This window comes from Gymnoscopelus microlampas, assembly GCF_963454915.1.
Source record: "Gymnoscopelus microlampas genome assembly, chromosome: 18".
Taxonomy (NCBI): domain Eukaryota; kingdom Metazoa; phylum Chordata; class Actinopteri; order Myctophiformes; family Myctophidae; genus Gymnoscopelus; species Gymnoscopelus microlampas.
The window spans coordinates 48,775,832-48,788,621 of NC_139955.1; the positions used below are offsets into that span (position 1 = coordinate 48,775,832).

A 12,790-nucleotide genomic window follows, 5' to 3' on the forward strand; every position below is an offset into this window, starting at 1 on the left:
GGAGGAAGGAATGAATTCAGTATGTTTTAGTTTTAGCTTGGTTTTGAAATGTTTGATCTTAAGGGGGGAGGTATTATTTATGACCCTAGGGTCACTGTGTAGTTCCTTGTGTGTTGTCTTCCCAGTGCATGTCTTTCTCCCCTCATAGGTGTGTGTGTGTGTGTGTGTGTGTGTGTGTGTGTGTGTGTGTGTGTGTGTGTGTGTGATTGGTGATAAGTAGCTAATTGACTACCAGCTGGTGTGAATGGTGACTGAGTGGTGTCTGAGTGTGATTGGCTATTTACTAGGTTTAACCAGGCAGGTGATTGGCTCCTCTATAAAGGTGTCTGTCTCCTTTAGATCACATGACTTCATGTCCAGCATTCAACCAGTCCAGTGTTTAGTGTTAGTCAGTGTGTTTAGACTCTTGTTAAACATTAAATCAGGGAAAGTATCCGTCATATTAGGTTTTGCTACATGTCCACTACATTTAGCTGCTGGCAGGCAGAAACCTTTTATCTCCATAAATGTTTGCCCTACTTGGTCATACTACATGTCTCACAAAAGTGTTAAAAGTAGCAGATATACAAGCTCAAAACATGTTGTTTCGCGCCGCGTTTTGAGCTTGTAGATCTGCTGCTTTTGCTATTTTTGAATTTGAATCCTGAAAGGTAACAGTTTCCACCCGACAGACGTTTTTCAGGAAACGGTTTTAGAAGGTGTTTTTTTTTTGCCTCGGGTCTAAATGGGTTAATATGGTAATGTAGGGGTTAATATGGGTTGGTGTACAGCCTTGGTAATGTAGGGGTTAATATGGGTTGGTGTACAGCCTTGGTAATGTAGGGGTTAATATGGTAATGTACGGGTGGGTTGCCTTAACTTTTGTTATCAGTTGGTTCCTTGTTTTCATTGGGTTATATTAGGAGAAACCTGTATTTGTGTTCAGTTTGGTAAACTGTACTGTAGGTAAGATTAGGGTTTTATTTTCTGTAGGAGTTTATGTCCAGGGCCAACATCCTGAGGTAAATGACCTGTTTTATCATCCAACAATAAATGATGGGCTTTTGTATTTTAAACTGGTGTTTACTGACTGTTTGGGGAGGAAAGGAGTCTATTATGTTATACCTGGTGACCCCTAGTGGTGACCCCTATAGGCTGGGTCTTAACAGCAGATTTCTAATTTAGTTTATTTTAATCAGTTTTAGTCATATAGTTTCAGTTTGTTAATGTAATATGGGTTAGTTAAGGGACAGATTTAAAAAAGCTCAGAAGAGTAGTGAACGTGTTGTGAACGTGGATCGGCTGTTTTTATTTTTTTTAAGAAATGTATTAGGCTTATGGATGAAATATTGAGAACTATATTGGAACTCAGGAGATTTTCTCTATGATTTTAGTTAGTTTTGTAAGCACTGTGTGTGTGTGTGTGTGTGTGTGTGTGTGTGTGTGTGTGTGTGTGTGTGTGTGTGTGTGTGTGTGTGTGTGTGTGTGTGTGTGTGTGTGTGTGTGTGTGTGTGTGTGTGTGTGTGTGTGTGTGTGTGTGTGTTTAAGGATTAGAGATAGTTATGGCTGATTTACACTTACTTGCGCACTGGTGTCATGCACTAAAAAAATAGCTGATTGTGAGCTTGCAGATCAGCTATTTTTTGAAAAAAAAATATATATTTCAGGTAACACTTTTTTTCCCCCCTTTTTTCTTCCTCTAGTATTGTTTGGTTATTTGCTTGGTTTCAGTCCTAACTCTGCTTTGGGGTCACAGGTCGGCGGTTCCTCGTCCTCCTCACATCATCTTCATCATGACGGACGACCAGGGCTTCAACGACATCGGTTACCACGGCTCTGACGTGGCCACGCCCACTCTGGACAGACTGGCGGCCGAGGGCGTGAAGCTGGAGAACTATTACATCCAACCCATCTGTACCCCGTCCCGCAGCCAGTTCATCACCGGAAGGTCAGAGCTACTGTATTACATCATACATGGGAAACTGGCGGTCCGGGGGCCACATGCGGCCCCCACCTTCACTTAATGTGACCCACAGGTTAATATCAGAATAGTGATATATTATTGATTTCAGCTGTTACAATTCCAAACATGCAAACATGACCCGCTTTAATGACTTCAGTCTATATTAGTAACTTAAAGGTTTCATGACGTTCAGTTTTACCACACATTAAAAGTCTTTGTCATGGTCCTTCAAACGTGTATAGAAGGTTTTAACAAAAAAATTCCACTCCATTGATCCATGGCAGGTGTTTTTCTCTCACATTTCTAAAGCCTTTTCAACTGCAATGAAAAAAGAAATCTTTGCCTGTGGGTGTCGCTGGTGAGGGATTTTGCCTGTCAATCATCGCCTCTGCTCCGCCCCCCCAAAGGAAAGGATAGGGGAGGGGAGGGGCGAGGAGGAGAGTGGGCGGGATTAATCGACTGTGACCTCACTGTCGAAGGGCCAAGCTCAGATTACTTTTCAGCCTAATTATTCAGAAAACCCCAGACCACAGAAAATCCACTGAATGTTCAAAGTTCAGATTTTTTGGGTGTAATTGAGGTCATAAAACCCCCAAAAAAACATAAAAAAAAAAAAAAGTGAAAATGAATGTCATAGATTAACACTATATTATATCTTTTACGTCCAATGCTAGAACGCTAAAACACAAGGTAATGTAATAGACCAGGGATTCTCAAACTTTTTTACACCGTGACCCCTTATTATGAGGGATTTGTAGGGATTTGTACCACCCGCTCATATTGAACAGACTGTAGGTCCTAAGTGATTGATTTATTGATTGAATACTTTATTTATAAAGACATGGTAACAGTACATGGAAGTACAATTCACAATACATGGTCCTCTAAACTGGATCGCTCATAAAAGCACTTGTCTTATTTAAAATGAGATCCCTGTGCACTCAAATCATGATGACATTTAAGAAGAACAGACAGATATACACTACTATGCAGAACGTCATACAATCAGCTTACAGGTTACTGGTATGAAATACAAGAAATAATGATGTACAATAAACAGAAGTAAACCTTTTATGAACAGCTCAAATCAGTTGGTGTGCCTCTGCCTCTGCATGCTAGGGCTTGCCTTGTGTGAATGTGTGTTTTCTTGTGCTGTTGCTTGATCTCGGTCGGTGTTGGTCAGCTGTGTGTGTGTGTGTGTATGCAGGGACGTGCACAGATAGACTCTAGGTGGAGCACCTGCCCTTTGCCCTCTTGACCAGAAGTCTTCAACAGGGGGTCCGGGACCCCTATGGGGTCCTCAGAGTTACTACAGGGGGTCCGCCAAATCTTTATGTGATATGATTTTTCTTTTTACCATAACCACTCAAAACCTAGCATCCCTTTTCCGAGGAGAACTTTAGCCAAAAATAGCAGATCTACAAGCCCACAACGCCTCGCGCTGCGAGGCGTTGTGGGCTTGTAGATCGGCTATTTTTGGCAAAGAAGTATAGGTGTAGAGGGAAAAAAAGAGCAGACCAAGTAAACAAAAAAAAAGTATAATTTACTTGAGCACCTGCCCCTCAAAATGTCTGTGCACGCCACTGTGTGTATGAGTGTAGTGGCTGTCCTCTTCACGTTGGTCGTGACGACCTCACTTTTTTAAAACGTATTAACCGTTTCTTGATTAAAAAAAAAAAAATGTGATTGCCAATGCACGGCCCAACGGCACCTTCCCACGAGTGTGAGAACCGCTGTAATAGACAATGTGTAGGTACCACATACACACAGGGCTACATTGTGTTGTGTTGTGTGTTGTGTGTGTAGGTACCAGATACACACAGGGCTACATTGTGTTGTGTGTTGTGTGTGTAGGTACCAGATACACACAGGGTTACAACACTCCATCATCCGGCCCTGTCAGCCCAGCTGTCTGCCAGCAGGTCATGTGACCCTCCCCCAGAAGCTACAGGAAGCGGGATACTCCACTCACATGGTGGGGAAGTGGCACCTGGGCTTCTATAAGAAGGTACAGACACACCCACATAACACCTGGGCTTCTATAAGAAGGTACAGACACACCCACATAACACCTGGGCTTCTATAAGAAGGTACAGACACACCCACATAACACCTGGGCTTCTATAAGAAGGTACAGACACACCCACATAACACCTGGGCTTCTATAAGAAGGTACAGACACACCCACATAACACCTGGGCTTCTATAAGAAGGTACAGACCACCAGTTAATTAGTTAATAACTTCTACAACTAGAATAAAACAAACTGATTTTAGTTATAACTGAAATCTAAAAGAAGCTAATTGCCACTGAACTGGAACTGAATTGTTTGTTTACAAAACTAACCAAAATCATAAAGAGAAGTCCCTGCCCACCACCGCGGAGGTCATGGGTTCGAATCCACCGCGGTGCATCCGGCTTTGTCGAGCGTCTACACACACACACACACACACACACACACACATTTGGCCCATGTTCGCCTGTTCGGGGGGACGGCGGATCCTACTGGCTCACCCGCCAGTGAGGAGCCCCCACCGGGAGGACGTAGAGCCGCCGTCCAACTCCGCCCACCCAGCCCGTAGGAATACGTGCAGTGACACCCTCCCCCCCTCCGCCCGCCCGGCTTCCCTCCCCCCCAGAACATGGGCCAATTGTGTTCGTATAGACACACGACTAAGCCGGATGCACCGCGATGGATTCGAACCCACAACCTCCGCGGTGGTGGGCAGGGACTTCACCACTGTGCCACCCGCCTCACAGTAAACCATAAAAAACGAACACTAAAACTATCTGTCTGTCTGTCTGTCTGTCTGTCTGTCTGTCTGTCTGTCTGTCTGTCTGCCTGCCTGCCTGCCTGCCTGCCTGCCTGCCTGTCTGTCTGTCTGTCTGTCTGTCTGTCTGTCTGTCTGTCTGCCTGCCTGCCTGCCTGCCTGCCTGCCTGCCTGTCTGTCTGTCTGTCTGTCTGTCTGTCTGTCTGCCTGCCTGCCTGCCTGCCTGTCTGTCTGTCTGTCTGTCTGTCTGTCTGCCTGCCTGCCTGTCTGTCTGTCTGTCTGTCTCTCCATAAAGGAGTGTCTCCCCACACGGCGGGGGTTCGACACGTACTTCGGCTCTCTGACGGGCAGTGTGGATTACTACAGCTACCGGTCATGTGACGGGCCGGGGCTCTGTGGCTTCGACCTGCACGAGGGGGAGAGCGTGGCCTGGGGGAAGGGGGGCACGTACTCCACCCACCTCTACACACAGAGGGTCCGCAAGATCCTGGCCGCGCACGACCCCCACGACCAGCCCCTGTTCATCTACCTGAGCTTCCAGGTACGTCTTATTCTAAAGACTATGTGCAGGGGCTTACATAACTGGTGCGCAGGTGCGCATGCGCACCCAAAATAAAGAATGCGCGGCACATCAGACGACGCAAGGCGCTTTTGCGTACCAACAGCTTTATTTTTTAGCAAAACTAAAAAATAAAAGCCTAGAGATCGAGGCTAGGAATTTACTTCCTGAAGCCACACTCACACAATCACGCTAAAGCACGCGTCGGCCCCATGTACAGCCATTAGGCGCAGGGGGAGAGGACGCATGCTGCACGTGATTGTGTGAGTGTTGCCTTGCATCGCCTCGCCTCGCTGCATACACGCAGCCAGCAGCGGCTGTTAGAGGAACTCGTCACCGATGATGAACGCAAATATGCCGTGAACGTCCCAATCTGGCAGATAAAAGCAGCGCAGCACAGGGCACCGACCTTGGGGGGTTCACCAAACTGAGTGAAAAAAAGAAACGGCGTAAAACAGCGGAATTTGGAAGCAGAGCGTCCTTTTTTTCTCGTGCAGCTAAGTCACATCTCCAGGTGCTCTTCTGAGTACTCCACCTAAAAAGTTATGTGCACCCCTGACTCTGTGGATGGAACCAAATGGACCATTAAAGCGATAGTTAACCCAAAGAAGTCCACATACCAGCTCTGACAGTGAGATACGATCATAAGATTTAGTCGACTACAACCAGTGGTGGAAAAAGTACTCAATTTGTTTACTTAAGTAAAAGAATCAATACTGCAATGTAGACGCGTAGTCGACGCCTTGTGAGCTTAGATCTGCTATTTTCAAATGGCCAAAGTTTAAAGGCTGAAGTTGTGCGAATGTTTTGTAAGCTAAATCTAGTACTGTAACTAAAGTGGTCAAATAATAGTAATGGAGTAAAAGAACAATATTTGTCTCTGAGATGTAGTGGAGTAGAAGTAAAAATACTGAAAATTGGAAATGCTCCAGTAAAGTCAAAGTACCTCAAAATTGTACTTAAGTACAGTACTTGAGTAAATGCAATAAGCTGTCAATAAGCTGTCAATAAGCTGTCAATTGGCTGTCAATAAGATGTCAATAAGCTGTCAATAAGCTGTCAATAAGCTGTCAATAAGCTGTCAATTGGCTGTCAAAATGAACAGTGATGTACAGTGCTGTACGTACGCGACTCATCGCCGCCCCCTGCTGTGTGCCTCCAGGCGGTGCACACGCCCCTGCAGTCCCCGCGGCGGTACCTGTACCCGTACCGCGGCCTGGCCAACGTGTCCCGCAGGAAGTACGCCGCCATGGTGTCTGCGGTGGACGAGGCGGTCCGGAACATCACCTACGCCCTGAAGAAGTACCACTTCTACCAGAACACCGTCATGGTGTTCTCTACAGACAACGGTGGACAGCCTCTGTCTGGAGGCAGCAACTGGCCTCTGAGAGGACGCAAAGGTAACCTCCACCCCCCCCCCCCCCCCCCGCCCCCCAAATAATCATATTATATTTGGTAATAAATAAGACTGTAAGGACTTTTTTGGACGGACCTTTTAGACAAAGTGTTTTAACTTGTGCTGTTTTTACCTTCTAAAATATTCAATCAATATGCAGCCTCTGGACCAGGGGGTGATGCAACTTTGATGATGTGCAGAGGGCCACTATATTTCCACACTCACTCCAGAGGGACACATTGCATATACTGTCGGCCCTATGTTACACAAAAGTAGCAAAAATAGCCGATCTACAACATTGACATATAAAGGTAGACGCCTCCTTCGGCTCTGAGGCGTGCGTATGTCGGCCGTGCTTCCACTTCCTTCCGCTTCAGCAGGGCAAGCTGGAAACTTGTTCCGTGTGCATCACAGAAGGGGGCGTTCGGTAGGCCAATCAGAGGCCGATGGGGCGGGTCTTTTCTTAAGAGGCAGCCATGCAGCAACTAGTCAGTTAGACGCGCTGTGATTGGCCAGTACTCAAGTAGCCCTGCGGAAGAGCCTTGTATTGCGATACCGGTCGCTCCAATGAACTGCAGAGGCCAATGAGGTATCTAGGTTTCTATATCTATGATCTACAAGCTTAAAACGCGTCGCAGTTTTGAGCTTGTAGATCTGCTATTTTTTAATTGGAATTCAGATTTTTTTAATTGGAATCCTGAAAAGTAATTTTTTTTGTATTTCAAATGCATTTAGTTATACTTATGTTAACTTTATGAACTTAAATACAAATACATTGGACATAAAAAAGACAATCACATTTTTATACTCTCGCAATACCCTCCTTGACCACCTGGGTGTACCACAGGCTATTGATGTTTTTCAAAAACCTTCCTTTTTATCAAGGCATTCATGACATGTAGCTGCACTGCTTCCAGCTCCTTTGTGTGTTTTCAAACTCTTTATAGTTGTGAATAGATTCAACTTTTTTTTTTAAAAGCATAAAATAATTAAAAATGTCAGTAATTTCTTTGTATTTCAGTTTTTTGTCATATCTGCAATTTTTGATTATGAAACCTAAAAGGCAAACAGAAATGTCATTTGTATTCATAGAGTTCCAATGTTCAATGCCATTAAATTATTAATCTGCAATTATTTGTTTGACAATGAATCGTCAACTGAAGGCATGAGGGCCTTCATTTAGTTTAGTTTAATGTCATTTCTGTCATTTTTTATTTAATTTGTTTTACTCTGTACATTACTGTAATGCTTTATACATTAAATGTGTTTTTTTTATTTTAAAGGCACCTACTGGGAGGGCGGGGTGAGGGGGCTGGGCTTCGTCCACAGCCCTCTGCTGAGGAGGAAGAGGAGGGTGAGCAAGGCCCTGGTCCACATCACTGACTGGTACCCCACCCTGGTGGGGCTGGCGGGGGGCAACGTGACGGAGGAGGAGGGGGGGGGTCCGGGTCTGGACGGGTATGACGTGTGGGGGGCCATCAGCGAGGGCACAGAGTCCCCCCGCCTGGAGATCCTTCACAACATAGACCCTCTGTACAACCCGGCCCGGGGGGGGTCCCTGCAGAGCGGACACGGCATCTGGAACACGGCCGTGCAGGCGGCCATACGACACGGAGACTGGAAGCTGCTCACTGGTACGTTCTGTGGTCTGTTCTGGTCTGGTCTGGTCTGTTCTCTGGTCTGTTCTGGTCTGTTCTGTTCGTCCACGAAGGGCCTAGAACCTGTGGTCCTCAATGTGGGGTCCGGGGACCCCCAGGGGTCCTTGGGGGGGTACCAGGGGGTCCCCAGCTAAATTAAGTTAGTATAGCTTCACAATCATTTTAACCACTTTAACCATATTTTATACTTTGACTTTTCAAAAATAGCAGATCTACAAGCTCATAGCGCGGCACCGAGTGCCCCGCGATATGAGCTTTTTTTTAATAGCAGATCTACAAGCCCATATAGCGCTGCAATTTGTTTTTTTGAAGTATAAAATGATGTTTAAAGCTAAAAATCTAAAAGGACAGCAGATGATGCGTTCCCGGTCTTAATGGGTTAATGTGTAGGCTAACATAGTTTTCTCACTCAACAGTAAACAGACCAACATACAGTATAAGTGTATACAGGGTATCTGTACATTCATAAAGTAAAGTAATCAATAATCAATACTATAAAACCTGGTCAAACATTTGGCATAAAGTAATAAAGTCATGTTAATTTTGTGATTTTGTATTTTACTACAAGTCTGTAAAGTAACGTGTTTATTTTACTGACCATTTAAGACCTAAAATAAAAAATAATACCATTACTGCGTCAAAGGTAATCAACAAACTATACTATAGAAAATGATCAATCGTTTGTTGTTTTGAATTGTCAAATATTACCTTAGAAAGAGGCAAGCATTGTGAAAATAGCAGATCTACAAGCTCACAACCTGCGAGGCGTTGTGAGCTTGTAGATCTGCTATTTTCACAATATTTTTCTGTGGAACACAGCCAAACTAAATGCCTCAACTCCTACAATTCCAAGTGCTTGTCAGGGTGGGGGGTCCCCAGTTCAAATATGATTATTTTGGGGGGTCCCCAGCTCCCCTGGGTTGCGGCCTGAGAAGGTTAAAATAATAAGCCTTATATGCCTTAAGACCTTAAGATATTATAATTGCCCTCTATAACTAAAATAAAAACATTTAAACTAAATATTGTATTTATTTTAGAAACAGTTCATCTATGATGTCATGTGTCCATGTGTGGTCCAGCCCCATGGAATGTATGGAATGCATGTGCAAATAAAAACATATTTAAAATATCGATTTGATGCTCATATTAACCTTAGGAAGTATTAAGTTGTTTTTTATGTTCGCATGCATTCCATACAGTCCATAGGGCTAGACCACACATGGACATGACATCATCAATGTGCGACGGGCATTGTCCCTGTTGAGTGAAAGATGAACTGTTTCTAAAATAAATACAATATTTAAAATGTTTAAAGGTTTCATGACGTTCAGTTTTACCACACATTAAAAGTCTTTGTCATGGTCCTTCAAACGTGTATAGAAAGTTTTAACCAAAAAATCCACTCCATTGATCCATGGCAGGTGTTTTTCTCTCACATTTCTAAAGCCTTTTCAACTGCAATGAAAAAAGAAATCTTTGCCTGTGGGTGTCGCAGGTGAGGGATTTCCCCCCCCCCCCCCCCCTCAAAAAGGAAAGGATAGGGGAGGGGAGGGGCGAGGAGGAGAGTGGGCGGGATTAATCGACTGTGACCTCACTGCCGAAGGGCCAAGCTCAGATTACTTTTCAGCCTAATTATTCAGAAAACCCCAGACCACAGAAAATCCACTGAATGTTCAAAGTTCAGATTTTTTGGGTGTGATTGAGGTCATAAAACCCCCCAAAAGACATAAAAAATGTGAAAATGAATGTCATAGAACCTTTAAGGTGTTTTTAATTTAACATTTTAGTTAAAGAGGACAATTATAATGTATTATTAAGGCATATTTGGCTTATTAGCCAGGGATCCTTTTGAGAATCACTGTGCCTAAATTGTCTCTATACTGTGGACCCCCACAGGAGACCCCGGCTACGGGGACTGGACCCCTCCCCAGACCCTGCCGGGGTTCCCGGGCTCCTGGTGGAACCTGGAGCGCCACACGCAGCAGTCCCGGCGGTCCCTGTGGCTGTTCAACGTGTCGGGGGACCCCTACGAGCGCCACGACCTGGCGGAGCAGCGGCCCGACGTGGTCAAACTGCTGCTGGGACGCCTGCTCCACTACAACCGCACCGCCGTGCCGGTCCGATACCCGCGGGAGGACCCCCGCGCCCACCCCGACCTCAACGGGGGGGCCTGGGGCCCCTGGCTGGGGGAGGGCGACGAGGAGGACCACCAGGACGGGGGCGGGGTCTATCGCAGGAAGGACAAGGCCAAGGACGGGAGGAAGAAGCTGAAGTTGTCCAAGAGCAAGTCCTTCTTCAGGAGACTCAACACCAGGATCATGTCCAACAGAATATAGTCTTTTGGCTGTTCAAAAAATAGCAGATCTACCAGCTTGTAGATCTGCTATTTTTTGGAAAAATCGTGACAATAATTGTGCAAATCTTTGAATATATATAGATATTTTTTTTTAAAGCGAACATTTGTAACTCAAATCTTTTCCTCTGGGGGGTCCCTGGAATAACATATTTTGAGATGGGGGTCCGCGGGCAAATACGTATTATTTTGGGGGTCCTTGACGTGGAAAAGTTTGAGAACGACTGATCATAGCAACGTACGTTTTTTCAAACAAATTATTTAGAAGACATTTTGTAGAATCCCCCAGAAGCAAAGATTTGAGTTAAAAATGTTCGCTTTAAAAATATATATATTCAAAGATTTGCACAAATTTTCAAGATTTTTCAAAAAATAGCAGATCTACAAGCTCATAGCACGACACTCTGTGCCGCGCCATGAGCTTGTAGATCTGCTATTTTTGAATAGCCCAAAGAACTCTAAAATGACACAGATGCGTTCCCAGTCTTAATGGCTTAACACATTGACTTCTAGCCAACAACTACTACTAGCCTGACACTCAGCCTGAATTTTCATTTGGTTTCACTCCATTATTCAGTCTGAAAGCCCTCTCAATGCAGCCCATTTCTGAGATGGGGGCGTGGCCAAAGTTTTTTTTTCAAAGACTCTTTGGCGATTGGTTCATTATCCCGATCCCGATTCGTCGTACAGATTTTCAACCGAGAAACACCCGCCTTCGACAGCGTCACCAGACCCTGAATGCGAGGCAAACAATTCAGGGGGTGGAGCCAGGCTAACGTTGACTGCCATTTGACATCATGTCAGTGATTAAGATAGAGGGCGCTCTTTCGCCTCCTGAAGAAGAATGCACCGGATATCACCTGATCTAAAAATACATCTAGTCATCAGATTTATAAAAATACATTTATCTCTGATTTATTTTCTCAGACTGCGTAGACGAGCTTTGTTCAACTGGTGATAACTAAAGAACGGAAGATCACGATTACAATTTTTCTGTGGGATTAATAAAAAGGCTGGCATTGGCTGATTAATTAATACATGAATTCCCGGCGGTTAATGTGTTAAACATGTAGTGTTGTTGTTAGTAGGAATAAAACACAGAAGCATCCGGGAGGAAGTGGACTAAGTAAGAGAAGGGGAGGAGCCAAACAGAGTTGCTGTTTCTGCAAAAAGGTAAAAACAAATGGAAAAAATATGTTTTCCTTTCTTTTTTCTTTTTGACCGAATGGGTTCCCAGATTGAACAGAATATAACTCTCTGTTTATATACACTAGTTAATGGGAATCATGGCCATTCTGAACCATGCCCGTTGGTTCTGAACCACGCCCGTTGGTTCTTCTGCCCGTTGGTTCTTCTGCCCGTTGGTTCTGAACCATGCCCGTTGGTTCTTCTGCCCGTTGGTTCTGAACCATGCCCGTTGGTTCTTCTGCCCGTTGGTTCTGAACCATGCCCGTTGGGAACCATGCCCGTTGGTTCTTCTGCCCGTTGGGAACCATGCCCGTTGGGAACCATACCCGTTGGGAACCTTGCCCGTTGGGAACCATGCCCGTGGGGACTGTTTTGATTGAATACTTTATTAGACAGAAATACAAACAGCACAAGTACAGTGAAACACTATTTACTGAGAACAATGTCCGTCGGGAACGATATTGCTTGTTTGAACGCATGCCCCTCCGGTTATGCAATACCCATTGTACCCGTGATCAGATTACTTAGTGCAGTACTCATTACTAGCCTGGGATCCAGCCTGCTTCGCTACGTTCGGCGGACTTTTATTTCTCTCTTCGCTACTCAGTCTGGAATGCACCCCATTGACTCGTTTTGCAGAACTACACTGGAACTACATATGTTACGTTAGGCAACGTCGTTGCTGATTGGATGTTGTTCAAACGAATGACGAATCACAACGATCACACTGTTTTTTTTTGTCCCGCCCCGCACCACAGACCAATCAGAAGCCACGGCACGATTTGAAACGTTTGGCATGTCCCGCCTCCCTTGGAGATAGGAGGCATTCCAGACGGAGTAGCGAAGAGAGAAATAAAAGTCCGCCGAACGTAGCGAAGCAGGCTGGATCCCAGGCTAACTCATTACCACAGTGTTTGGAAGAC

General features: G+C 45.0%; 1 protein-coding gene across 1 annotated transcript in view; it reads left to right on the forward strand.

Annotated features, from left to right (window-relative positions):
* The window catches only part of LOC311065393 (arylsulfatase I-like), an 11,893-nt gene extending 936 nt beyond the window's left edge, over positions 1–10,957 (forward strand). Inside the window, exons 2-7 of the mRNA XM_084085717.1 lie at positions 1,736–1,927; positions 3,797–3,950; positions 5,009–5,254; positions 6,435–6,672; positions 7,952–8,302; positions 10,223–10,957. Of these exons, the coding sequence (XP_083941843.1) occupies positions 1,736–1,927; positions 3,797–3,950; positions 5,009–5,254; positions 6,435–6,672; positions 7,952–8,302; positions 10,223–10,662 (1,621 nt within the window). The 3' untranslated portion in view covers positions 10,663–10,957. The remainder of the gene's footprint in view (positions 1–1,735; positions 1,928–3,796; positions 3,951–5,008; positions 5,255–6,434; positions 6,673–7,951; positions 8,303–10,222) is intronic.
* Positions 10,958–12,790: the final 1,833 nt, after the last annotated feature.